This window comes from Pholcus phalangioides, unplaced genomic scaffold (genome assembly GCF_987345545.1).
Source record: "Pholcus phalangioides strain wild (caught in Gottingen) unplaced genomic scaffold, Ppha-v1.0 ptg000022l_1, whole genome shotgun sequence".
Lineage (NCBI taxonomy): Eukaryota > Metazoa > Arthropoda > Arachnida > Araneae > Pholcidae > Pholcus > Pholcus phalangioides.
Window position 1 is genome coordinate 13415349 of NW_028301615.1, and position 27205 is coordinate 13442553.

Below are 27205 nucleotides of genomic sequence, written 5' to 3' on the forward strand. Positions count from 1 at the left end.
CTTTTATTCTCTGTCGAGATTATAGAGGATGCTAACTTTCCTAAGGGGTCATTCAAGTATAACGTCAGCATCGAGAGTGGGAGGGGGTTTCGTTTTGACTTCTGATGACAAGGGAAGGAGGGGGCGGGGTTTGAAGGTTGCTTACGTCATCAACCACCCCTTTTTGAAGATATGAAATATTCTAAGCTGCTGACGAAATTTTGCTGACGGGAGAGGGGGGGGGATCAGTGTTTTGCTGACGAAAGTTTGCTGACAGGGTGGGGGGGGTCAAAAATGGCTGAAAATCTGCTTACGTAATACATGAATGGCCCCTAATGAAAAGTTAAAAGCTTGAGTAGATCATTGTAATTAAATATAATTCTCATTTCATTTTTGATGTCTGATTATTCAAGGTTGAGAACACTCGGCCCGAAACATTTCAGAAACGAATCGTTCATTTGAATGAACATTTCAAACGTTGAATAAAGTCGTTTCAAACATAAACGCGGCTTAATAGAGTTTATATTTTTTTGTACACGACGTAGTACTTCAACAAAAATTTTGTTGACCAATTCCTGACTCCATACAAGATCATTACAGAATAATGGCTGTTATAGTGAAATATATAAAGAAAGATCCATTTCTCTTTCATTAAAAAGCAATATGTATATGAGATTCATTATACAGCAAATTTTCGTCAAAACGCAAACATCTGTTTTCTTGAAATTGCTTCTCGCGATAACTTATGCATAAAATATGTTGCTTAAAAGCATCCTCCGGCCATAAATTTTTTTTTTGCCTTTTTTCAAATATTTATGCAGTTATATCTCTTTGCCCCCTAATGTACTTTTTTTAAGCTACTCGATTCGTGAAGTTCACGATATCAACGTGCTCAGCGTAAGCTACTTAACTTAATGTAATTCATACCGCTTTGAATATGCTTAATACACTTGTGATAGGATTCTCTCTCTAGGGGGTTTTTCAAAAGAAAAAAAAAATTTTTTTCTCAAGTATTTCTATCTCGATGATAAGAATCAGTGTTTGTGAATAGAAGAAGAAATATCGTATCTTACTCGAGAGTATGTATTTATCTATCAAATCTTCGGATATATTCTGGTTCGTGGGTACGACATGAATTTCTGATTGAATCAGTGTAAATATTTCTTTGTTGACTGAAATACATGAGCTTTTTCTCTCTCTTAAACACATTTATTATGCGAATATTTTTCAAGGGTTTATGATCATGTTAGAATCAATTTTGTCAAACATTTTTCGTTTATTTTTATATCTCATATCTATGTCTATATACATATATATATATATATATATATATATATATATATATATAGGGTGCATAGCAAACAGGGCGTATGACATTTTACTGGTGAACCGGTGATCCTAGAGGTATACATACAATTAGAAAAAAGTATCCAAATAACGTGTAGTACTCAGATGTAATATTCATGTTTCAAGGGATTGTATAGTTATAGAAATAAAAAATAACGTTTTATACAGGCCCCGTGTGCCACAAAACCCAATTAGAAAGTTGTTGCCCTGTCTCTCTTGATGTCAACAAAAAAAATTCATGTTTCTAAGTGCAATACTCAGATATGACCACTGAGATGGAACTATTTTTCCCGTATTTATTGCTGTTTTTTCCCCATCTTTCCTCCATTTTTCGATTTCGAATATCATTGAATATTGCACTTAGAAACATGCAAAAACTTTAAAATAAAAATTTTTAGAACTTTTTTTTGTTGTTGTTGGCATCAGGAGAGAAAGAGCAACAACTTCCCAATCGGGGTTTGGGACACACGGGGACTAGAAAACGTTTTACTTTTATTTTTATAGCTATACAACCCTTGAAACATGAATTACATATCTGAGTGCTACACATTATTTGGATACATTTTCTAGTTGGTGCCATAGTTCGTGTTTGCTATGTACTCTGTATATTGCCTTAAACCTTCACGAATATATCGGGGTGCCGTAGATGAGACTTTAACAGCTTATACCCCCCTCCATCATCGCTCTGCTAATTAAATGTAGTTTATATTAGCTGGTATGAAGTAATAGGAATGATGGCAATTTAAAGGTCATCTCACAGCAACTCTGAGATAGCGAAAAATTTAGAAATGTGGCTGGAAGTACATCTTTACCCCAGGAGTTACCAGCACCTCCACGGGATATAATATACTTAATTTTTTTAAAGATGTTTACATTGGAAGAACGCAGGTTTCGGGGGGGAATCAGATCGAAGTGTTTATAAAATGTTCAACTGGGTGGATACGATTGACCATGAATTACTTATATGCCGTCAAATCAAATGCTTTGACAAGGGGACACCAGTATCGATTGGCGATGCGCCCGAATGGTGCAGTGGTAAGATGCTCGTCTTCCACTATGAAGGTTGCCGTCGAGGTCTATGGGTTCGAATCCAGCTAAAAGAATATCAGATAAAGTTCTTTACCTATCGACCCTGGGGCGACCACCGATAGATGGCGCCTTCGTTTTTCACCCAATTCCACTAGTTGGAAATTTCCATATAGCGATATATAATTGGAGTTTGTGTGCGGTAAAGTTGTTTCGATTGATAAGGTAAATAATTCTAATAATTTCAGGTTGTGTGGTGTCACAGGGAATTCTACTCTAATAGGGTTGTTAATGAATGGAATAGCTTACTCCCGTTGTGGTAAATTCTGACACGTTTAAAAAGAAATACGATAAACATGTTGGGGTGAAGCGCCTATCCATTTTTTGAATGTGCCAACCATAAATATTCTTTACAGGCATTGTGTAATATTTTATCATGTATATGTAGTTTTTATAATTGCATTTTTAATTCAGTTGCTGCATTTTTAAATATATATGGCATCCATATATGTTATGGGCATCTTTTTCTCATCCACCTCGTTGGGCATTTTGCCTGTTGTGGCGTTGTATTTGTTGATGATAATTGATGCCAACTAATTGTATGTGACAATATGATGTAATATGAATAAATGATTAGAAAGTCACTATACGATGAGTAAGATGCTGAAGATGCAACATGTTAATAGTGATGTGATTAATGCTACATAAATATGATAATGAAGATACATAAATAATGATGTGAATAATCAAGGGAACAGATATATATTGAGCTGAGAAAAAGCCGTCTACTTTAATGATGAATAATATTTAACTTCAAGGTAAATAGGGAATATAATGTGTGTTGTGATGAAGTATTTACAATGACATATGCATGGTATCATTTATGGCAGTACCAGAATAAGATAATAAGCCATATAATACAAGTACAGGGTGGGCAAAAAGTCCGTAGAGACTTTAAAAATTCATAAAAACATCAAAAATCATTCATGAAAACATTATGAAAACTTTCATAAGAAAACATCACTAGATCACGGGAATTTTTTAAGCCCTCAATAAATAATTTTTAACCCTCAATAATAATAAGCTAAATTTTTGTCCTGATATCGAACTTGCGGACGTGACACTAGACTGAATGCTGATAGACAAGCATCTTGCCACTTGCACCCCATCCCTCAAAAAAATCTGTGCCGCGAATGAAATAACTGATACGAGAAAACAGAATTTTACAAGCCTTTTCCATCTGAAAAAACCCCGTATTAAAATCCACATTTCGTTTCGAATCACTTTGTGATGAAAAATTAACGGTAATAATCTTTCTTGATATCTTCAAATTATTCTCAATATGAATGGCAAGTTACATTGAACAATTTATAATTTATATTGTTTATAATTTTTGAAGGTTTATCAAGCTCTCCAGTCCAAACTTGAACAATTTCGTTATAGTGGGATGCATTCTAGTCTACGTTGCCATGATCTTGCTCGGGATGGACTATTCCACTTTGTACAGCGACAGCCATTTCGGATTCGTCTGCACGGTAAAGCGTTTGTTCAGTAACTGATCAGTAATAGACAAATTCGCTAGAATAACACGATTCCGCTGACTATACTCAAGAAATGAATTTCTCATACTAATTTTCTTTGACAAAGGTATTTAATCTTTTGTAATAGGCGAGGGCATTCCTGCTGTCTGGAGGCTTTTCCTTGGCGTTCGGCTGCATGTTCATCAAAACGTATCGGGTTTACCATATTTTTATCCGTAGCAATACAGGGATCGTAAAGAGCAAGGTGAGACACGTGTTCATATGATCTAATTTAGCAACTGTATGTATTAAGGTGGAAATAATAATAATAATTAGTTGCAATTTTTATTTAAATCATTGTCATAATATAAGTTATTATTTTGTGTGAAATTATATTTTTCGCATCTGCCGTTTCAGTTACTGCACGATAAGCAATTACTCGGGATGGTTGGCGTTCTTGTTCTCGTGGACTGCTTTTTGGTGACATTATGGGTCACTCTGGATCCTATGGAACGGCAGCTTATAAATCTTACTATGCAGGTGATATTTATTTACTACATTTTAAATTTACCTGAAATTTTGAGACTTCTCCGTAGTATGCGTTCTAAACCTTTTTTTTCGGCCACAGGATACATCAATATGGACCATTCCCCTATTTGGAATCACAGAATAGCTAATTACACGCCCGCAAGTACTTACGGTAAAAGTGATAAATCGGTTATTGTAAATAATAACCGGTAAGTATGCATACTCGCCAATCGTCTTGGTATATTTGATAAGTTTATCACTTTTGCCGACGATTATGTATAATAACCAAGTGCCGTTTGTAAATTTAATAGACACTTGAAATTGATAATCTGTTTCTGTGATTATGTATCAGTTATTATGCATGACACCCTAGTGTAATTGGTGAATTTGATAAATATGAAAAAAAATTTCCAAATGAGTCTATATATTATGTGTGTGTAGTATCATCTTACCCCGATATAATGATAACAAATTTTACGATCGTACCCCAATATAATGATAACAAATTTTATGATCGTACCCCAATATAATGATAACAAATTTTATGATCGTACCCCAATATAATGATAACAAATTTTACAATCGTACCCCAATATAATGATAACAAATTTTACGATCGTACCCCAATATAACGACACAGTACATGTATAGTATATCATATAGTACGATTTATCATGTTTACCAATGACGCGACGCTTGGGTATTATGCATAATCACCGTTGAAATTGATAAATTTAGGGAACTCTATCAAACTCACCAAATGCACGGTAAGAATGTATAATAAACGGTTATTATGTATAATAACCGCATTTATCGTAATATTCATGTATATATTTACAATATTTTGCTGTTACAAGATGTCTGTTTTTATGATGACGATTGATTGGGTTTAACCTATAAATGCAACTTTCAAGTAGAAGAATTCGACTCCATTTTTACTGATGGAAGTCCTTGAGACTAAAGCAGAACATAGTTCAAGAAACACTAATTTACAGCAATTACGGTATATATAAAATATTTACGATCTTCACTTCAAAATATGGAAGCTAGATGGCAGCTAAAGCAAAAACATGAAATAAGTCCAACTCTGACAACATAGATATGTTGGGCGACACGCATGCATTCAAAACACACATTGCAAAGAGAAAAGAAATTTCGCAGAGGAATATGTACGAAGTGCACGTACAATTAAGTAGTAGTGATTGTATATCCGGCTGCCCAACCTTTCCAAGTCGTGCCACAATCAAGATTCTTTTCGATGCGCCTGCAACCCAACCAATTTTAACACGGGGACCATGCGCCCCGTTTTTACTAAACGGAGCATTCTCTATGTTCCTACAAAATACTGTTCAGCTGTCCTCCTACTTTCGTGAAATTGTTCAGTTTATTACTCTTTTGAGTTCCAAATTGTTTTTATTTTTAAGTCACAAATTCAATTATCACAATGCAGATTGTGTATGCATAGGCTACATATCGGTAGAAGTTCAGCTTACCGTGTTAGGCAAAGACATCGGAACCTGAGGACTCAGGTTGCTTGCCCCCCCCCCCAACAATTCCTAGATATACAGTGTAATTATATTACACAATACATGTTCCCCATGCTGATGATCCTGAATCTTGTACACATGGGACGTCCAGCAACTGTGCCCAAAGATGAAAAACCGAACAGGAACAGATTGAAAAGAAAGTCATCACATAGTTATTGTTTTGAGAATGTCTACCATACTAAATATAGATTTTTCAGACATCATTCATGAGAAAAGGATTGTTTGGAGAGAATTTCTTTGAGTGAAAAATCTAATATATAGAATTTCTCTTTAATATTTGGAAAGCGTTCGCGTGCAACTCCTGAATACCATGGCGTGCCACTTGTGGCAGCCGTGCGGCGGATTGGTCACCTCAGTTGTATTTAATCGAAGATGAATATAATCAACGTGTCTCTTATTTTAGGAGACGTATTTTTTGTATTTGTTTATCTGCGTCTCGATATTATTTCACCGCAGTTGTGGTCTAGGATTTTTCTGTAATTCATTGGAATTTGAACGGAGATTTAACATTTTATATCCCACAGATTGGCAAATTTCAACGACATTCAGCATGTTTTGCAGTTTTAGGTGAAATTGTCTATCAGTAGGGTGGTGATTGGTTAGCCAACATTTTCCCTTATTTTTACTATCCCCGAAATTCTGTGTTACGATTCATAAAATAATGACCACCTCCACATGTAATATATCGTAATACTGCATGTGTATGTGTATATATATATATATACACGATCATCTTACACACGAATCAAAGACTAATTAGACCGAGAGTTTGTTGCCTATTCCGAATGGCTTTGTGCCTTCCATGTCTGTTATTTATTTGATGCTTTTCAGGGTGGAAACATGTTACGGTTGTCATGCAAGCTTAAATTACCATCACAGTGTCATTTATCTTCCTCAAGTGAAAGTAATGATCCTCAGTATTCAGGAGAACAACTTTAGGTGTAGCTTTTAGAAGCCGTGGAGTTCGTTATCGAATACAAATGCAACATAAGAACATGGGAAGCAAATAAAAAAAGATTCATAATATAAAATTTTTGAAGTTATTTATTGTTAGTGTGAATGCTAATACGCATATCAAACTACCAATTATTTCTTCGAGTTCATTTTTAGCTTGTAGATTATGAAAAAGAAATACCACATGCGCATACCTGTGACACTAAAACACCACGACGAACGATATATCACTCACTTAAAACAGCAAAATAAGTATTTTGAATGTAAAAAAGAGCTTTTTTTCGTGTTCTTATGTCGTCTTCTAACAAAAAGTGTTTAAGTAGTGACGTCATGCTGTAGCTCCAAGACCACTTTCACTGAGCCAAGGCGGCGAGTACGACTTCAAACAGATGAAACCAATATCTCCTAGAGATAGAAGGCCTCTTAACTGTTTCCCATAAACGTCATTCAGACTACCAAGCAAGTTTGCCATATTTTGAAATACAGCATCTTATTTAGTTTCTGCTTATTTTAGCGTAGAATCTTCCTGATTGGCTCACAAATACCGCATAGTGATTGGATGTGGAGCATAGAAATCGATAATTCTGAACCCGATCATTTCTATTCCGCACAACGATGATACTGGCAAGAGCAGTGAATTTTTTCCCCTGAATACTCTGAGGGAAAATGGACTACTTACTGACGCCACAAGCAGCTTGCGGAGGCCTTATTTCTGTAGGAGGTGCTGATGAATCAGCCCTTGCAGTACTTACGTAGCTCTACTTCAGTGTATTTCAATATCTTTCGCATACGATATCCGACTCTACCATCGACACGCTTGATTGCTTCCCCCTTGAGACACTGCGATGACCTACCACTGAGCAACAAGTCAAAGATATCCACATTTGGCAAATGTAATACATATTTAAACTATTACCAGCCAATAAAATTTAAATTTCAAAACTTTCCTCTATTGTAGATTTCAATTGTTTCAAATTTTATTCATTTTCGAACCGCAAAAATCGGAATTTAATAGCCGATTTTAATAGACAATTTTTATTATAGGTAGTTTCTTTTATTTGGCATTCAATGGGGGAAAAAAGTTTTGCGGTTAATTTTTTTTTTTCAAGTGAGAACATTTTAATTACCGTTTCCTAAGTTATCAGATTAATTATATGTAAGAGCGAAAGAAGGAGGAGAGGGGAGTGTAAAAACTTAATATCATTACATTACGGAGACTTCATTAAGGTTTTGAAACGAACTAATCACTGACCGGGAACGTTCGTTTCTCATTATGTATTTCTGACGAGCATTGGAAGCACGATAAGAAACTTTTTAACCGGGAATAATAATAATAAAAAAAGTTAATGGTCTCTCTTCTGAAACTATTTGCACGTAGCCCCCCCCCCCTCCTCCATCCTAATTGCGTATATCGTCGAAACAAGAGGAAAAGAGTTCCGAATCTCTCTCATTCTATTTCTATACAATTTTTTTTTTCTGTTTTCTAATTTTTGAATGAAGTTTTGGGACGGAAAATTACCATGCAAAAATTAAAATATTACGTGAAATTCAAATCGATATTGCATTGCATAGCCAAGCGTTTCTCTAACTGAAACTTGAATCTTAATTAATGAAAATTATGCAACTAAAAATTTTCGACCAGAACAATTTTTATAGTGATGAAATAAATGATTATATCATTAGTTCCATCGAATTATTTGAGAGCGTTTACTGATTTTTTGGTCTAGAAAAGATTGAAATACGATGTAATAACCAATATTCTAAGCTTTAAACCAAGGGTCCTCGGCCTTTGAGACACATTGCGGGCTAAATTAAACTATCTACGGAGCCTGCGGGCCACCCAGTCAGTCATAAACCGTGGTATTCTCGGTTATTAAACCAGGATCCCCCAAATTTATTAAGCACTGTTTATTTCATTCATTAAATTTTTATTTGTTTGCAAATAACTTTCCTTAATTAATAAATTAATTGATCTTTTTCAATCAATTATTTTTTTATTAAATCGGAAATTTTTCCCGATGATTCTTTAATAATTTTTTCACTAATTTCACATTATCATTAATTATGGAATTATTTCTTTCAAAAATTGTAATTTTTTTCATGAATTTTACATAAGAATTATTACTTTACACAATTCTCAAATTAAACTTGCCAATTCTGGTATTACTCAAATACAAAAGCCGCAACAGACAAAATGCCCAACGGGGAGGCTGAAAAAATAATCACCATGAAAAATATGGATGTCGACGATGGATGCCTACTCCTGACGAATCTGAAATTATTCTGAAATTACTTTTAACAATTCTGAAATTACTCATTATATCTTTCCTTAAGGTGTTTTTCAGCATTTCTATAAATTCTGTAATTATGTACCTACACCTTTTGGATGCCAACTTTAGCTTCTCGAAATATTTTACTTATACTGTATTAAATCATAGGCCTGAAAAACTGTTTTATAGGCTAACTGTTAATTCGTTACGACAGTCTTTTTAATGTATCAAATGCATCATTACTCTTGAATCTGGAAAGTATTTCACAGTTTCTAAATACAGCAGTACAGATTTCACAGGTTTCAGTGGCCAGAGTTTTTCAACGTTTTTTTATTTTTCATTGGAATTTAATAGTTTTTCCAAGTTGCTGTTTTTGAAAAATGGTTGACAGACCACAGTAAAAATCTAGGAGCACATATGGCTCGCGAGCCATGGGTTGAGGATCCCGGTTTCAAATCGTCACGAATATTTTAAAAAGGTTAAAAAAAACTTTGGAAGATATACTTCATTGCGATGTATTCTGATATACATAAATACCTTAGAGCGATTATTGGGAATACGCGCATTTTACTGATTAACCGTTGATACCTAGAGGTATACAGTGGAACTTCGGTTAAAGAGCTTAATCCGTTCCGCCAACATGCTCGTTATTCGAATCAAGCTTCTTCATTGGAATAATGGAAACTTGGATAATTCGTTCCACCATTATTCATTCACATGAAAATTACTAATAAAAACGTCATTCAATAATGCAAAATAATAATACAATGAAATAAATATAATAATGCCATAAATAAACATACAATAACGATAATGTTTGCAAATTAACTTACTCTAAACGACTATCGTTTAGGGTGACTTAAGGACTCGCTTCTTCTGTATTCTTTTTGTGTGACTTTAAAAAACCACTTTGTCTACGTCACTTGCTTTTGCCTCTTTTTTTTTTTTTTGGTTATTTCGTAAATGAGAAATCGCACTACCGTTGGACAGATTTATTGCGCGCACTGCTACAGCTTTATTTGGGTGGTTCTCTTCTACAAAGTGATCTGGTTCAAACAGAATTCCACTTTCAACACATCCCTTAATCTCATTTGAAGTGAGGGACTCTTCATTTCTCGTCTTCCTCAGAACAAATCCCGTGCATAAGCTCTTGCTGAGGTGCGCTATGGAGATTCATCAGTTCGCCTGTGGATATGACCATGTTCTTCCATTATTTCTTGAATGAGGGGCTCATGAACCTCCAGTCCCGTGGTCTTCCCTAAGGACACAATCTCTCCCTATTTTTGCGCTACCTCTCAAAATCACGTTCAATAATGCAATCAGTCCACAGTTTTCTCCAAGCACAATTAAAAAGTGCTTTAAGTGCACATACGCGTGGTTACGATGGTGCATCTATCTAGTTTCATATCGTAAAAAGTGACATTCTTACTAGAATTCATTTTTTCGAGTTAGGCACGCTGACCGGAGAATGTAGGGGAAATATTACCCACAATATTTCACAGCACGTGTGTGGACGAAAGCGAAAAATCGTCATCTCTGTTGCGACAACGGGAAAATAAATAAACAAAGTTCAATTTTTGCTCGTGATGCGAATTACTCGTTAACCGAACCACTCGTTAAGTGAAGTTCCACTGCCCTTCAAGTTAGAAAAAAAATATCCAAATAGCGTGTGGACCTCAGATGCGTCATTCATGTTGCAAGGGGCTGTATAGTTATTGAAATAAAAATAATCAGTTTTTATATGATCACCTTTCCCTCACAATGAGTTTTTCCATTGGGAGACCGGCTAGCATTCGCTCCTACTCCTTCAAAATAGGAAAACCGCAGAAGAAAAACTTCTAGCCAAACCATGGCATTGACTGGAAATCCGGAAGGCCGAAATAATGCGTTGTCCCAAAATTGCTCCCCGAGTTCCAAAGTTACTGCAGTTTACGGTAATCATTAAATCATTCGTCTTTTAAGAAAAATTTTGGTGCGTCAATAATTGTGTGGATTTACTCTGGCTGCTATTAGAACATGCTTCGAGCAGAGTATGATTCTGAGTAAATCGTTCTTATTCTTTCTCTCAGGTCAATCCGTCTGAAAGGAACGTAGTTTATCTGTACCAAAGAGAGCAATGCTACTCAGCGCACATGGTGAAATGGTTGGGAGCTCTCTATATCTACAAAGGCTTGCTTCTGGTGGTTGGGTGCTACATGGCCTGGGAGACGAGACACGTGAAGATACCGGCGCTTAACGACTCTCAATACATAGGAATGAGCGTCTACAACGTCGTCATCACGAGCGTCATCATCGTGGCTCTGGCGAACGTCATTCCCGTGGAGAGGTACACGCTGACCTTCGTGTTAGTCTCGACTCTTATATTTGTCTCCACCACGATGACTTTGTGTCTGCTTTTCCTTCCAAAGGTGAGTGAAATACTAAAAGTTTCATCTGAATTTATGTTAAACTTTTTCTTTATAAAACATTTTCTAAGATTGTCTACTACTACTACTACCATAACGTAAGGTTTGTTGTTTGTGTAATGCTTGTTATGGAGGTGCTGCTACCTACAATCAGTTTTCCTAACTATGAGTGAAGTGCAATGATTGAATAATTGTACCGTTGTACGCCTGTTGCTCTCTGTAGCGAGACTTTTTAACGAAGAGGTCGGCCCGCATTTGCGCCTCGAGGTAGTTGGGAACCACAGAAAACCAACTTTAGCCGACCACCGCTGTTGTGACGGTGGGGTTCGGCTCACGACACGGTTTGTTGTGTAACTGTGTTCGCTTTAATGATCGTCAAGAGATTTTGGATTATCGGGAATTACGGCAGCGATTCTCCTAACTCTCTGAACAGTTCTTTTCTTGGAATTAATTTTCGGAAGTTGTGAACATGCTCCAATGGAGAGAGTTGATATTCCTGCAACTATGCCATGAGTAGATTGATGCGATGCACCAGCTTTCTCTTTACGCATATTCACAGATTTCCCGTTGTCTACCAACTCTGCAGAGGGGACATAAATAAGTTCCTTGACATGAATAACTTCATCATTGATAGTATGTGCTCCTCCAAGAAATTTATTGTGATGATGATTTATTCTGACCCACTTCCTTTTTTCCCAGTATTTTTGAATAAACAAACCTATGAGTTAGCATTTTACGTCCTTTTTCACTAATTAAAAACTCGAACGGCATCTTCACAGAACAAACAAAAGTCGAATGTATGACACGGGAAACTGGTAAACTGGAGGAAAAATAACCCCGCCCTATATACACTCGACTTAATGCACTAGAATGCTAGATGCATGCAAATTAGCCATAAAAATTAGACTGATACAGTGAACCAATAAGAGACCAGTTGCAGTTTTCTATTTATTGTAACAGTAGAGCCTGCAGTGTCATGTATTAAAAACATTTACAGTTAATAAATAAGGTATATAAATTATATTATTAACCCCTAGGCAGCAGGAATAGTCGGAGAAAAGATGCTTTCAAAACAGCTAGATTAAAAAAAATTCACTTTTTTTCAGTTATCACTTGTGAAAGATGGGTGTCACTCAAACTCACATACGTTTAAACTACAGTAATACCTCGGCTAACGAAGATAGTTCGTTCCGGAATTGCGTTCGTTAGTCGAGGTATCACTGTACAGTGAAACCTATCTAAGACACTGACATTGTATGAGACGTAAACCTGTCTTCGACGAAATCAAAAAATAGTCTCTGGGTGGTCAGTGGTCATTGTCTGTAATATTATAGGCGTACGCCATCTATACGTCAAAACGTAAAAACTTCATGTCACAAAACTTTGAAAAAAAACGTGCACATCATCTCAGAATGATGGAGCACGCTGAGGATTGATCATATTTTTTCACTTATAATCTTTATTATTATCATCATCATCATTATTATATTGAATTATTATATTGAAACGTGATAGAACTGAACTGTCAGCGCTGAATCGTCGTAGATTCATGTTACCGAAGATCAAAACTAAAAATATACTTGCGTCGCACTTCTGCTCGTGGCTCCAGATACCGTCGAATCAATTATATAAGCATCAAGTGTGATAAAAGGCTTTGACGAAGTCAATGAGCCACGAAGTATCCCCAACTTGAATTGGCCAATGATGTGAGAGAGAAATGCGTTATCTATAAACTACCTTGAAAAGTTTGCAATTTCATCTTTTCATCTTCTTTTTCCACGTATAAAAAGCCTTGACTTATATCAACAGCACTCCCCGAATTCCCACCGCGCCCGAAAATTCCTTTCGAAAAAAGAACTCGTTATTTTATGTTTGAACGCATCCACGATGAAAAGACGATTCCTCTCTGTGATATTAGTTCATGAAACCATGAACTTAAGGTTCTCTCCAGAATAACTTGCGTTTGATCAAACGTCTACATACCAATGAAACTGAAGCTGAAAATGCGTGTTGTTTGATGTTTACAAAGAATATACGAGAATAAAAAAGAAAGATGTCAGCAACAGACGGTTTTTGGCAAGCGAAGAGAAACAATACAAATAATATCTTCATAAAGCAATGGTGTTATAATGAACGTATGACGGTTGCGTCAAGGTAGTGACTGTTACTTTAGAAACAACGGAAAATTCATCGACCCTCAATTCATCGGACATAAAATATTGTCTGATCACGGAAGGATAGCTTATGATATTCTATGACCTTCATCATGAAAAGATAGAATTCATCTTCAGTAGGGAGAAACGTGGAGAAGATTTCCTCCAGCAGCAACCAAGGATGTGCCCCCCCCCCTTTCCCCGTGTTTCCTCTCTACCGAACCCTTTCTTTCCGTGATGAAGGTTAAAAGCCATCTTTCCGTGGTCAGGAAATAAATACATCGACTACCTTTCATAATTTTGACATAATTTTTCATCGAAGATGAAATTCATCGCTTTGATTATTTATGTACGTGTTATGTGAAATCAGGCGAAATGCAATTTTAATTTCCATTACATATTTTCTCATTCGAGTTTAAAATTAATAGTGCAGCAAATGCGATCACGAATTGTTGTCGACGAATATTTTGTCAGTCAATCTGATGAATTTCTCTTCGAGGGATTTTGAGTAACGGCCGACTGGTGTCAGTGAATATTCCGTCGATTAGTAAGTGTCGGGAAATTATTTCGTCGATGAATCTCCATCGGCGAGTTTTCCTTCAACAACTTCATAAAAGTGAATTTACGTCGATGAATCGCTATCGGTGGATATTCCGTTTTCCTCAGTAGACGGAATGGGATCGTGGTCAGTCTTGATGGTGAGCTTTCCATCAATGAATCGTTTTCTGTGAGTTTTCCGACGATTAATTGCTGTCTGAGAGTTTTCCGTGATTGAATTTATGCTTGTGAGTTTTCCGTAGACGAATTTATGCAGGCGACTTTACATCGATGAATCACTATCAGTGAGTTTCTCGCCGAAAATTGATAAAGCTGAATTTCCGTCGATGAATCATTATCGGTGAGTTCTCCATCGACCAAATAATTGATAATCGTGAATTTCTATCGACGACTTTATAAAGAAGAATTTCTGTCGATAAGTTGTTGCTGGTGAGTTTTTCGTCGATGAATCGATGTAAATGAATCGCTGTCGGTGAGTTGTCCGTTTCCTTTGAACACAGAGCAGGCCTTGGTTGTTCCTGGTGAGTTTTTCGTCGATGAATTGCTGTTGGTGAATTCATCGGACTCGTATTTTGAAACTCAAAACTTCCATTTTTATTGGATGTAATCTCAAGTTATTGTCTCCGATAAAAATAAACAAATTCATAATCTTCACTAATTTGATGTACCAAAGATTTTACATCCCAGTGCAAATAATTCGTCATCCTTAACTAATTGAAAAATACATTGCTCAGCTATATTAATATTCTTTACATCCCATGAGGAATTGAAAGTTTTAATGATCTCCATAGGAGTTAGAGAATACTTTGACTTATGTTAAAGTAGGTTATGTCGCTGAGGCTGACACGCAGAAAATCTCTGTATAATCTCTGTTCAGGAGATTATGTTCGGGAGCCCGAACATTGCGAATTCGAGGAATAATTAGCGTGCGTGCACCAGATTCAATTCCAAGAGAACTCTCGTTAAGAAACCACAGTATCCAGTGAACGAGATATTGATCAATATGTTATTCGCCGTGCTACTTGTCGACCTGACGACGGACTCTAAATCCCCACTTAATTATGATGAATGACATCATTGTCATTATAGTCGATAACAGATTAATATATCGCTCTCGTATCAAATAATGACCATCCGAATATCGAATGAAAATGAGCTCGACATTACATTTCCCCTTTCTCTATGCACAAAGTCATCAAAAATAGAACTTTGATTCATGATCAGAGGACAAAAGAAAAAGATTAATTAGTTGAAATGAGGGGGTTTTTTTCATTATTGCCAAGAATTATTCCCAAAAATTTGAGTTTACGTTTAAGAAACCCAACTAAATGACTTAAGACATGCGTGAGTGTACAGCGGATTATTTTTTATTTCCTTCATTCTTGCAGAAAGCTGCCAGAAAAAAAAAATGGAACCTTAGTTTACGTTTAGGAAACGAAGAAGAGTTAAGTTACTTGATTAAGTTTACTCAGTTCAGATGAGATTTATTTCATCCTTGTAGAACGCCACGAAAAGAGATTGAGATAGAAACTTTCTTTCAATTCTTGGAATAAGAAAGAAGCGAGTGAGAAAGAGGCCACACACAACAGACAAAATGCCAACCAACCAGGTGACTAAAAAAAGACGGCCATAAAAACATTGTCGAATATATATCAAAACTGTATCAAAAATACGGCAACCCAATAAGAGTAATCAAATTCCAATAATTATGATAAAATATGAATATGCATACTGCCCATAAAAAATTATGGTTGTCTCATCTATATATGATAGCTTCTGGATGTATATCCCAATATGATTATCGTATTTATTTTTAAACGTGTCAATTGATTTACAATTTACGACCCCCGGAGTTACGCTATTCCATTCATTCACAACCCTTTATTCCCCATTCAACCCCACAACCTAGAATTGCTCCTTACCAATCTATACTGGTGTCCCCTTGTTGAAGCAGTTCACTGACGACGTATTATTAACTCATTGTCCATTTTATCCATCTCGTTGAAAATTTTAAACACTTCAGTCATACCTCTCCGACACCAACAGTTCATTAACACATTCTCTAAGGACCATAGGAACAACATTATCTGGTCTTGGTACTTTCTCTTCACATAAAATTTTTAGAAGTTTTGGGACTTCCACATCTTCCACTTGAATTGCGTTGAGGTTTTTGTCACCCCATGACACACCGGTACTTTAAATATCGCCTACACTATTGTGAACTGACGTGAAAACGTCATTAAAAGCAAAAAGCACACACCTACATTACTCTCTACCGTAGACCCTCCTATCGAGAGGGGGGCCAACTGTCCCCTTACATCTATTATTAACGTACCTGAAAAACGATGTTGGGTCAGAACCAATGTTTTCTGCCGACCTTGATCCAACATCCTTTTTACTATCCCTTATCTCTTGAGTTGAGATTAGTTTGTTTTTTTTATACTCGCATAAACTCGTCAAATATTGGTGTGACTTATTTTTGAGGTCCCAACTTTTATTTATACTCATTGAGATTTCCTGTTTAAAGCTTTTCCCCACTAACAAAGTTTTCGATGACGCTTTTTAAAACCTTACAAGTGGAATCCACTGTGTATATATTGTAATGAAAAAGTAGAAAATTTGTTCAAAAAATTTAAAGTAAAAAGCTACGAAAAAACTACAATATATGAATAAAAGCATATCATCCACATGGAAATTAATAACATGAAATTCAGGCATTGTCTAAACGGTCCATAGAACAATCCAAATAGATCTTCAGATAAATGCATCATCAACGTCCTTTATACAGGGTGTCCCATCAATTCTAAATAGTTCAAAATTTCATAAAAATTGAAATACTTTATATATTTGAATGCGGTTTCCGGAAAACAACTATTCTTACAAAGGCGGACATTTTCCGGAAAAGAAAAACATTAGTTCAGATTTTTTGTTGAATGAACGTGCATTTTTGAAAGCAAACCATTGAAAATATGCAAATCAGAGTCCAGTAAAACGCATGGTGTTACGAATAGCAGTTTATTTCTGAATTTTCCTGTTACTAGCGCTTCCATAAGGTTTCCATTGGGATGTTGATATTGGGGGATAAAGCTCTATTAGTGAAGTTGTTTTACATCAAACACGAATGAAGCAAATCCTTCAATTTTCTTGAATTTTTAAACCATTTACGAATTTATGCGACACATGTTTTCTTACAGAATCAACAACGTAAAAATTGCATAAGTTTATATAGGGTTTTTTCTATCAAAATTGAACGTGATGTTATGTCCGTAAAACACTTTTTCTTTGTCAAAATAAAATATAGAATGCAAATGAATCAATATTAACATTGAATTCCTACTTCATTTCTGAGCACCTGTGTGCAGAACGCGCTCTTCCAATTTCTCCATCACCAAGCAACGATGACATAAAAACAGACAAATATTTACTGTCTCATAAAAGTAAGGATAAGTTATGAACAAATCGAGCAAAAAGAGAAATAGAAGCGCAAGAAAACGCATTATTGAATTGACATTTCCTTGCGTTCTCGACGTTCAGCCAAACTGACAGACAAGCTTAAGGGTTTTCGTGGGAAAGAAAGAAACGGTCGCGTACATTCATAAAACTATAGATGAAAAAGACAACAAAACGCTCTATGAAGTCATGTCATTCCTACAAGAATTAAGGAGACAACATGACAGCACATTATCTGGGGAGAATTTTCTCCGTTCGGTAGATTCAGACAGTGTGTGCCGGGTAAATAATTTTAGTCTGAAGAATGGATGCTATAACGCGCGGTACTTTGATAAAACATCCACTCAGATAAAGCGCCATGGAAGCTCGGGAGTTCCATAAGGTTCAAAACTCGCAAACTCTTTGTCAGAATAGGTTCCGAGTTACGAAGCCCAACTTCCTACTTGTAAAATAGAGATGGCGCCCAGACAACCGTCAACAATAGCAACGAAAGCAGTTGGGGTGATATGTTTGGTATCATTAATTTCGTTCATTTCATTATCGTGTGCTTAAGATGGTCATGGTGTGATTTGATTTTGGTTTAAACAGATTCTTTGATGTATTTAATACAAACATCGGACCGTGAAATTAGTTGTGATTAACCCATGAAACCTTAATTAAAAGGGTACTCATGCACAGGGTGTCCCATGAATTCGTAAATGGTTTAACAATTCAGGAAAAAAATTAAAGGAATTGGTATATTTGAATGCATTTCGTAAAAAGTTATTCTCAAGAAGGAAGAGGATTTTTTCTGATGCAGGAAAACAATTTAGTTCAGTCCAAGAGTGATTTATCCATCGACCAAAGAATGAAGATTTATCCATCACAATGAAATTATATAGGGTGTTGCTTTGAAATGGCAACAAACTCAGAGGTATGATATTAGGCATCAAGAGGAACAAAAATTGCCATAGAACATGGTATCGCAGACCACGTTTAGTCGGTGAAAATCGCAAAAATATTTATGAAGGGACTGATGTCCCTTCATAAGGCACACGCGGTATCTTTGAGCGCGTCCGACAATCGTTACTCAATCGCTGTGCCTTCGCGGGCGCACACAACTTCGAACGATTCTGTAATCATTATTCTCTTCGTATACTTTCTGACGTTGAATTGTGTTGCTCAGGCTGTATTGTAATCGTTCTGTCAAGTAAATAGTTTTTGTACTTTTTATTTTACTTTTTTGTACTTCATTTTGTATACCACAGGTTGTGTTGCTGTCTAATAAATGTTTCTCTTTCTCATTATTAGCCTTTGTATCCTACTCGACGCCACGCCCTTTATAAGTATTTTTGAGATTTTCATTGACTAAACGTAGTTTGCGTTATCATGTTCTATGGCAATTTTTTCTTTCTCTTGATGCCTAATGTCACCCTTCTAAATTTGTCGCCACTTGAAGGCAACAAACACCCTGTAAAAGCGTCAGTAAGCAATAGAAATATCCATAATGAGCTGTTAATCGTACACCCTGCATTTTTTATAGGACTCTGCTTTGCATACTTCATGTGATGTTTTTTGGGCAGCGTCCTCTATTGACAAAAATTTGAACTAATTTTTTTTTAAATGTTTTTCCTCGCAAATCACATTCAAATATACCAATACATTCAGTCTTTATAAATTTTTAAATAATTTACTAATTTATAGGTTACCCTGTGGTTACACTGTGTTTTACCCAGCGTCAAAGGTGGAGTCGACTGATCTAATGTTTATATGTATATATGAGCTGACATCATCTTCATCGTGCCCCCACAGCAATAATGACCTTGCCCCCCCCACACTTCCAAGTCAATCACCGCCTATGCCTCAGCGTGTTGTATACTCCAAAGCGCCGATTGGCATTGTGAGCGAATCATTCGTTCGAGTTAGGACATTTATCGAACGTTACTTACCTTCACTCTCGAGAGATGGCGCGACTACAAAAATCAAACTTTCCTAAGACCCAGCACTAGGAATGAGTGTGCTTGTGGCTCATTTAGGGTTACCAGACATCCTCCTTTTTTTATGTTATTTTTTAAGCATCCTTCTAATCCTTGTACGTTTTAAAAAAATTCATTATTTTGTCCTCCTTTTTTCAGGTTTTCGTAATCATTTTTCTTCTCCACCCTGGAATATAAATATCTTCATTCACACGTGAATGTTTCGTGTGCGTGCGTGTATATGCTTTGACCAATCGTAATCGAAATTCAGAGAATACAAGAACCCAAGCCGGGAGCAGATATAACCACGGTCCAGAGAAGATAATATGAAAAAGACACTTCCTAAAATAGCACTGGAAGAAGAAAACCACATCACCCATTTTAAAAATGCATGTAAATGTGAGAAAAGAATGGAATGCCATGTACCGAAGGAGGGGAAGGGTCAGGGCCGTAGCGTGCCTTCTCGGGGCCCCGGAACAGATATATTCTTGGCCCCTTAAAAGAAAAAAGCATTATGCAAAATACTGTGTAAGTGTAAATTTTTTGTGAAAACCTCAATTCTGCTCGGGGCAGTGCCCCCGTTGCCCCAGCCTAGTTACGGTCCTGGAGGGAGGGGGTTTATCTCTTCCCAGAAACAAAGAATACAGCCTGAAAATTATGTGCCAAAATATGCGAAAATAGAGGCGCTATCTGTTGTGAGGAAAAGTGACGTTACAAATGGTGCGCTCAGGCGTCCTCCTTTTGTCAGTTTTCCAACCTGGTAACCCTAGGCTCATTGACATTGTGAGCTGACAAATACTCAAGAGAGAACCTCCTATGAATTTTCTGAATATGAACATCTGCACCATCTGTCGCCAATAACATGACACTAAAAATGCTGCCGTTATTAATTTTAGTTTTTCTTTTTGTTTCTTTCAATGCTTTAAAGAATCGTTTTACTATATTATGAAAAGTTTTGAACTTCTCCAAGGACAGTAATTTAATGATTCAAAATTTCAAATCGTTGGGTTCATCAATAGAAATTGAATGGAATAACGGGACGAACGAACTAGCGTTCCGAAAAAATTTCTTGTTAGGAAATTTCTTTGAATTACGGAATGACAAACAACCTCGTTCTGACGTAATAAACGTGAATTTCGAATCGAGAAAAATTCCTTTCCTATATTTCTTACGGGAGGGGATTAAAGAGAATAACCAATCTTTTTCTTACTTTCGTGCTCTTTTGAAGTTTTTAGAAATTTCGATTAGTGTAATAAGAAAACTCGTCAAAAATTCAGGGTTTTTCATACCCGCTCACGCGCGAGAACGAACGCATACGGAAACTAAAAGTGCTGAATGGAATATACTTGGTTTAAAAAAAAGGGAAAAATTGGAGACGAAACATGGTGTACTTGGTGATAAATTATGCATTTCATTTTAAACCACGCGAAGAGTATGAGTAAGCATTCGTCATGCATGAGTTTTTCCCTCTTCACATTCGCGAAGGATATTTTTTCCCCACAGAATTATATTTTATAGCTAAGGTAAACGAGAAAAAACAGAGAATATAAAATGTATATTTATATTCTTTGGGAAATATGTACGGAGTACACATATGTAACAGGGCGTATATGACATTTTGCTGACTAACCGTTGACCATAGAGTCATGCTTCAAATTAGAAAAAGTGTCAAAATCACGTGGGGACCAAATACGTCATTCATATTGAAAGGGGTTGTGTGTGATTATTAAAATAAAAATGTTAACTTTTTATACGAACATCCTATGCTCAACAATCCAATTAGAAAGTTGTTGTCCTGTATCTCCTGATGCCAATAGAAAAATTTCATGTTTTTACGTTTTTTATTCACTGGGATATTCGAATTCAAAAATTTGGGAAAAATTGGAAAAAAAAACACATTAAATGTTGGAAATCCGTTTCACACCCGCATTTGATGTTGTTTTTTGCGAGCATCCTTTAGGTTTTTTACAATACCCAATTACAAAGCAACAACCTTGTAATTGGGTTCTTGAGCACAGAGTGTTCGTATAGAAATGCAACATTTTTATTTTAATAAATATACACCCCCCCCCCTCCTTGCATCTGAGAGGAGATATTATTTGGATACTTTTTCTAATTGGAATTATGCCTCTAGAATCAACGGTTCACCAGTAAAATGCCATACGCCTTGATCACCCATACAGGGTGATTCAGTAAAGATGGGAAAAACTTTAAGAGGTGATAGTACACACCAATACAAACAATTGTCATCAAAGAATGCATGGTCTAACATGAAACGCGCAAGCGCATTTCCATAGGCGGAGATAGACTTGGAAGTCTGGGGGGGGCCACGATGATGATGTCAACTCATATATACATATATGCATTAGATCAGTCGACTCTACCTTTGACTCTGGGGGGCCAATGCCCTTTCCCGCCCCCCCCCCCGTATCACCGCACATGCGCATTTCGAACGGCCGCTCCACAGACGTTCAAGCGGCATTCCTGTTGAAATTTATCGGGAGAAAAGAACACCATGCATGTAAATGTATGGGGAAGAAGAAGAAACCGTATGCTAATCTGTGTCACAGTGAATAAAAGGCGCGGACGCCAGACTTATGAAGTTATTCCAGCGTGCAACCGTTCTAACAGTTGTAACGTGTGGGATAATGGCACACTTTAGTGATACTAAAACAGCAGACAGACATTTCATTTACGGAGCTGAAAATGGAAGTATCACAGAGGCAGCACGAATGTACGGTGAGCGTTTTCCCCCATAGGCGGTGGCCAAATCCGATAACATTTGCGCGCTTGCATCGGCTGCGGTGCGAAACTGGATCATTTCTTGCTTCCCGGTCTGATGCACTGTAACGCAGATTTGCATACGATTTCTTCTTCTTCCCCTGGTTACATTTGCATGCATGGTGTTCTTTTTCTCCCGATAAATTTCAACAGGAATGTCGTTTGCCAACGTCTGTGGAGCGGCTGTTTCGAAACGCGCTAGCGCGTTTCATGTTAGACCACGCATTCTTTAATGACAATTGTTTGTATTGGTGTGTAGTATCATCTTTTTTAAAGTTTATCCCATCTTTTCTGAATCACCCTGTATACATACTGTCTATTCAAAACTGGATTAAACATAAACTGGATTAAAACTGCCCAAGCGTAGACTTTGATAAATTTTTGATCATTTAACACAGGGGTGGCCAACTTCTCTCTGTTCGAAGGCGAACATAATGGTCAGACGCCTTGTCGTGGTACGCACCACTAGAGATAAAACTACTCCGGTATATAAGGTGGATGCTCAAGATGAGAGAACACCGGCATATAAGCCGCATCCAGTATCATTGCTTACTGTTGCATCGTGGGCCTCAAACATTTCGACGGGACTTTTAGTCCAACTTTTCATTTAAATAAATACCAATTATAAGTAATTATTAATGAATTATTGTTAAGAAGTTGGTCATCTTTCTTTTTTTTTTTTGTTAATGTTCTGAATAGAGTGGATAATGTTACATGTTACTTCATAAAACATTTAAAGTTTATCAAACAAAAAAAAACTTGATATTTTGGAATTTGTTATTCTGAATTTTTTCCCGCTAAATACGTAAGTGTCCCATAAACTCGCAAATAGTTTAAAAATTCATTACAAAAAATCAAGGATTTGCTACGTTTGAATGCGGTTTGCGAACAAGTTATATTCGCGAAAGAGGAATTTTCTTTTTGGTTGAGGAAAAAAATTAGTTCAAAATTTTTTCGATAGAGGACGCTGCAGAAAATTTGGACACGAGTGATTGGAATTGAACCTTTCTTCAACCTCTTCTATGTTCGAAACATTCGTGAAGCTGCAGGCGGCTATTCGTGCCAGATGTAACACATCTTCACCAATAATAGCCTACTTTATCCACCAGTGCCAACATCATAATGACAATCTTAAAGAGATAATAACAGGAAAATTCAGAAATCAGATGTTTCAATCGTACACTCTACATTTCATAAAACCAACACCTCTTCTATAGCAGATACTGCACAAAAAACTAAAGATTTCGAATACGTCGGAATGCAATATCTAATGGGTACAGGTGAAATAGACGACTTCAGTGACATCAAAGCTTCACTCGGAAGCTTTATGCTATATGAGGTGTTGTTGCATTTTCCAGTGATTTTTTTTGTGCAGCGCTCTCTATCGCCAAAAACTGAACTAATTAGTGTGAGAATGACTTTTTCGCAAACCGTATTCAAATATACCAATTCCTTCAATTTTCATGAGTTTTCAAAACTAGTTGATAAGGTTTTCGCGACCATCATTTGATGAAAATTGTTTGTTCCGACAACTGACCAATCACAAAACAATAGTGTATGTCAAGCCACTTATGTACGTAAATACAACCTGATACTCCGGAAAACTTGACTTTGATCAAGTTTTATCAATTCTCCTGATGATGCCAACCACTAGTGTTGGGGAAACGTTGAGAACTAACTCAAACGGACGACGGTCTTCGAACCCAAAAAAAACAATTTTCATTTTCAAAACTACTTCCGAATTTGTAGGACAAACTATATATAAAATACAGAAAATAGCAGAAATAACGTAGTTTATACTCGACGTATCTATTGTATAAAAATCATGCCTTTACCTAGAAGATTGCGCATCGTTGTGACGGAAACTTTTATTTTCGAGCCAATATTTGCTGTAAAAGTTTGGAAAAGAAGTTTTCCTCTTCTTTCACTCCTGGCCGCGTATTACATACATATTCTCTTCAGTTGTTACACTTCTTGCTTATTTGCATATTTATTCCATTTATGGATCGGAGCCGCGCCGAAATATATAAAAAAAACCACTTGTTCTTCTTGTTCTCAACTACTTTCCAAGGAACGTGTACACCATACATACATTCCTCTCTCGTTTAAACTTTATTTTTCTTTAAAGCACTCGTATGTACGGATCTTATTCTCCCACACAGCAATTTCCATAACGGAACTTTCAAAAAGATTCCATTTTTTTGTTAGCTGCTGATCGATCCCGTACTTTGAGAAGCTCCTCCTTGTATAATTTTTTTCTTTTCGGAAAATAAAAAAAAAATACTTTATATAATTCTAGAATTTGGAATCAAGCGGCTGTGACGCAAGTTGTTGTTGTTGTTGGAAGGAAAAGATCTGTTACGTATGAAACTTGGTCATGCCACCACGTGTTCAGATCGAATCAAGCACGATATCTATGCTGGACTGGTAGAAATGATCTCTGAGGCTTGGGCAAATTACGGAATGGAGGTAGATTTGATAGTACTATAAAAAAGAATATGCAAATTTCACTATGGCGTGACTAGACCTGATATGTTGAAATAGATTTATTCTCTATGAAATGGGATAGAAAACTATTTTCTTTTTACTGTGAAGGTGAATAGGAATTGAGTTTTTTGACCTGCGTTAGTTTATGATTTGCCGTTTATACCAGCAGGTTTTTGAACCATATCGATGCTTCCGGTTTTAAACAATGAGCTTTCAACAATGCTTCTAATTTCGAAACTAGTTTCAAACGAGGATTCTAATTCAAACAATACTATATAACAATTTTTTAGTGGTTGTTCTAATTCAAATAATCAGTTTTCGACGAAAAGTCTTCTAATTTGAGCAACAGGTTTCCAACAATCCTTCTAATTTCAACGATGCTTATAATTTGAGCAACAAGTTTTTAAAAATACTTCTAGTTCACACGATGCGTTTTCAGCGATGCTTCTAGTAGAAACAATGAGTTTTAAACAATTCTTTTCCAATTCAAAAAACGAACTCTCAGCAATGCTGATAATTTGAAGGATGAATTGTCAATTCCAATTCAAGTAGTACGTTTTCAACAATTTTTCTAATACGAGCAACGGGTTTTAACAATGCTTCTAATTTAAATAACGGTATTTTCATCCCTGAATTCGAATTGCATCCTTTAATTCAAAATACGAGTTTTCAACAAAATGCATCGAATATGACGAACAAGTTTTCAACAATGCTTCCAGTTCAAACAATGAGTTTTCACAACAATGCTTCCAGTTCAAACAATGAGTTTTCACAACAATGCTTCCAGTTCAAACAATGAGTTTTCACAACAATGCTTCCAGTTCAAACAATGAGTTTTCACAACAATGCTTCCAGTTCAAACAATGAGTTTTCACAACAATGCTTCCAGTTCAAACAATGAGTTTTCACAACAATGCTTCCAGTTCAAACAATGAGTTTTCACAACAATGCTTCCACTTCAAACAATGAGTTTTTAACAATGCTTCCACTTCAAACAATGAGTTTTCACACACACAATAATGTTTCCACTTCAAACAATGAGTTTTTAACAATGCTTCCACTTCAAACAATGAGTTTTCACACACACAACAATGCTTCCACTTCAAACAATGAGTTTTCACACACACAACAATGCTTCCACTTCAAGCAATGAGTTTTCACACACACAACAATGCTTCCACTTCAAACAATGAGTTTTCACACACACAACAATGCTTAAACTTCAAACAATGAGTTTTCACACACACAACAATGCTTAAACTTCAATCAATGAGTTTTCACACACACAACAATGCTTCCAGTTCAAACAATGAGATTTCAACAATGCATCGAGTTTTAACGAGTTTTCAGCAATGCATCTAATTTTAAATTTTCAACGATTGTTCCAATTCCAACGATGAGTTTGCAACGATGCATCTAGTTCAAACAATCAGTTTTTAATAACAATTTTAATTTTCAATAATGAGTTTACAACTATGCTTATAATTCAATGATTTAAGCAATGGTCTTAATAAAAATATAGTAGTTTTACTATATTAAAACTATAGTAAATATTTCTTGTTAAAAATATTTTTCGAACAAAATGGTCGAACGAAATGGTCTAATTCTATTAATTTGTCATGTTTCAACAATGCATTTTCAAAGCCCAACTTGTATGTATCAACACAGCTGATAGTGTGGAAAAAAAGTGAAAACGTCTTTTATACCCTGTTACACATGCAGTATGGCTGCACTGGTAACCACATCTAAAGGTGTATTCGTTTTGAATGGAGCGAGAGCTATTCATGCGCAATAGTTTAGGCCCGTCTGCTTCCCAGAGACCCAACTTGTCTTAAGCCAGGTTTTTCTAGAAGCAGGTTTCTACAGCGTTTTCACGCTGCACACGGCGCAGAAATTCTACTCCTAGGAAAACCCGGCTTTAGTTGAAAAAAAAAAATCCTCTTTAGGCTTTTCCATTCACACTCGGCAGGAGCAGCTCAGAATCCAACCCTAATGCCGGGTTTTCCTAGAAGTAGGTTTCCTGTGCCACGCACAAAGTGAATCGCACAGCCCAACACGCCGTCCACTCACCAATAAGAAAAGCAGCATGACTGTTTTCTTACAGAGCGCAATACGCCTGACGACTGCGCTTTACGTTGGGCGTGATTGGCCGACTGCTTCTGGAAGAGTCAATGCGTCGTGCGCCGCGCGTTTTGTCGATGTTCTCTTCACTCTCTTGTGTGTTTTCTTTCCCTTCCCTTCAAAC

The 27205-nt window shown here is 36.3% G+C and overlaps 1 protein-coding gene across 1 annotated transcript in view; it reads left to right on the plus strand.

Annotated features, from left to right (window-relative positions):
- The window catches only part of LOC149069495 (uncharacterized), a 172197-nt gene that overhangs the window by 138212 nt on the left and 6780 nt on the right, over positions 1–27205 (plus strand). The window contains exons 11-14 of the mRNA XM_089249807.1: positions 3752–3887; positions 4021–4137; positions 4290–4412; positions 11241–11579. Of these exons, the coding sequence (XP_089105933.1) occupies positions 3752–3887; positions 4021–4137; positions 4290–4412; positions 11241–11579 (715 nt within the window). The remainder of the gene's footprint in view (positions 1–3751; positions 3888–4020; positions 4138–4289; positions 4413–11240; positions 11580–27205) is intronic.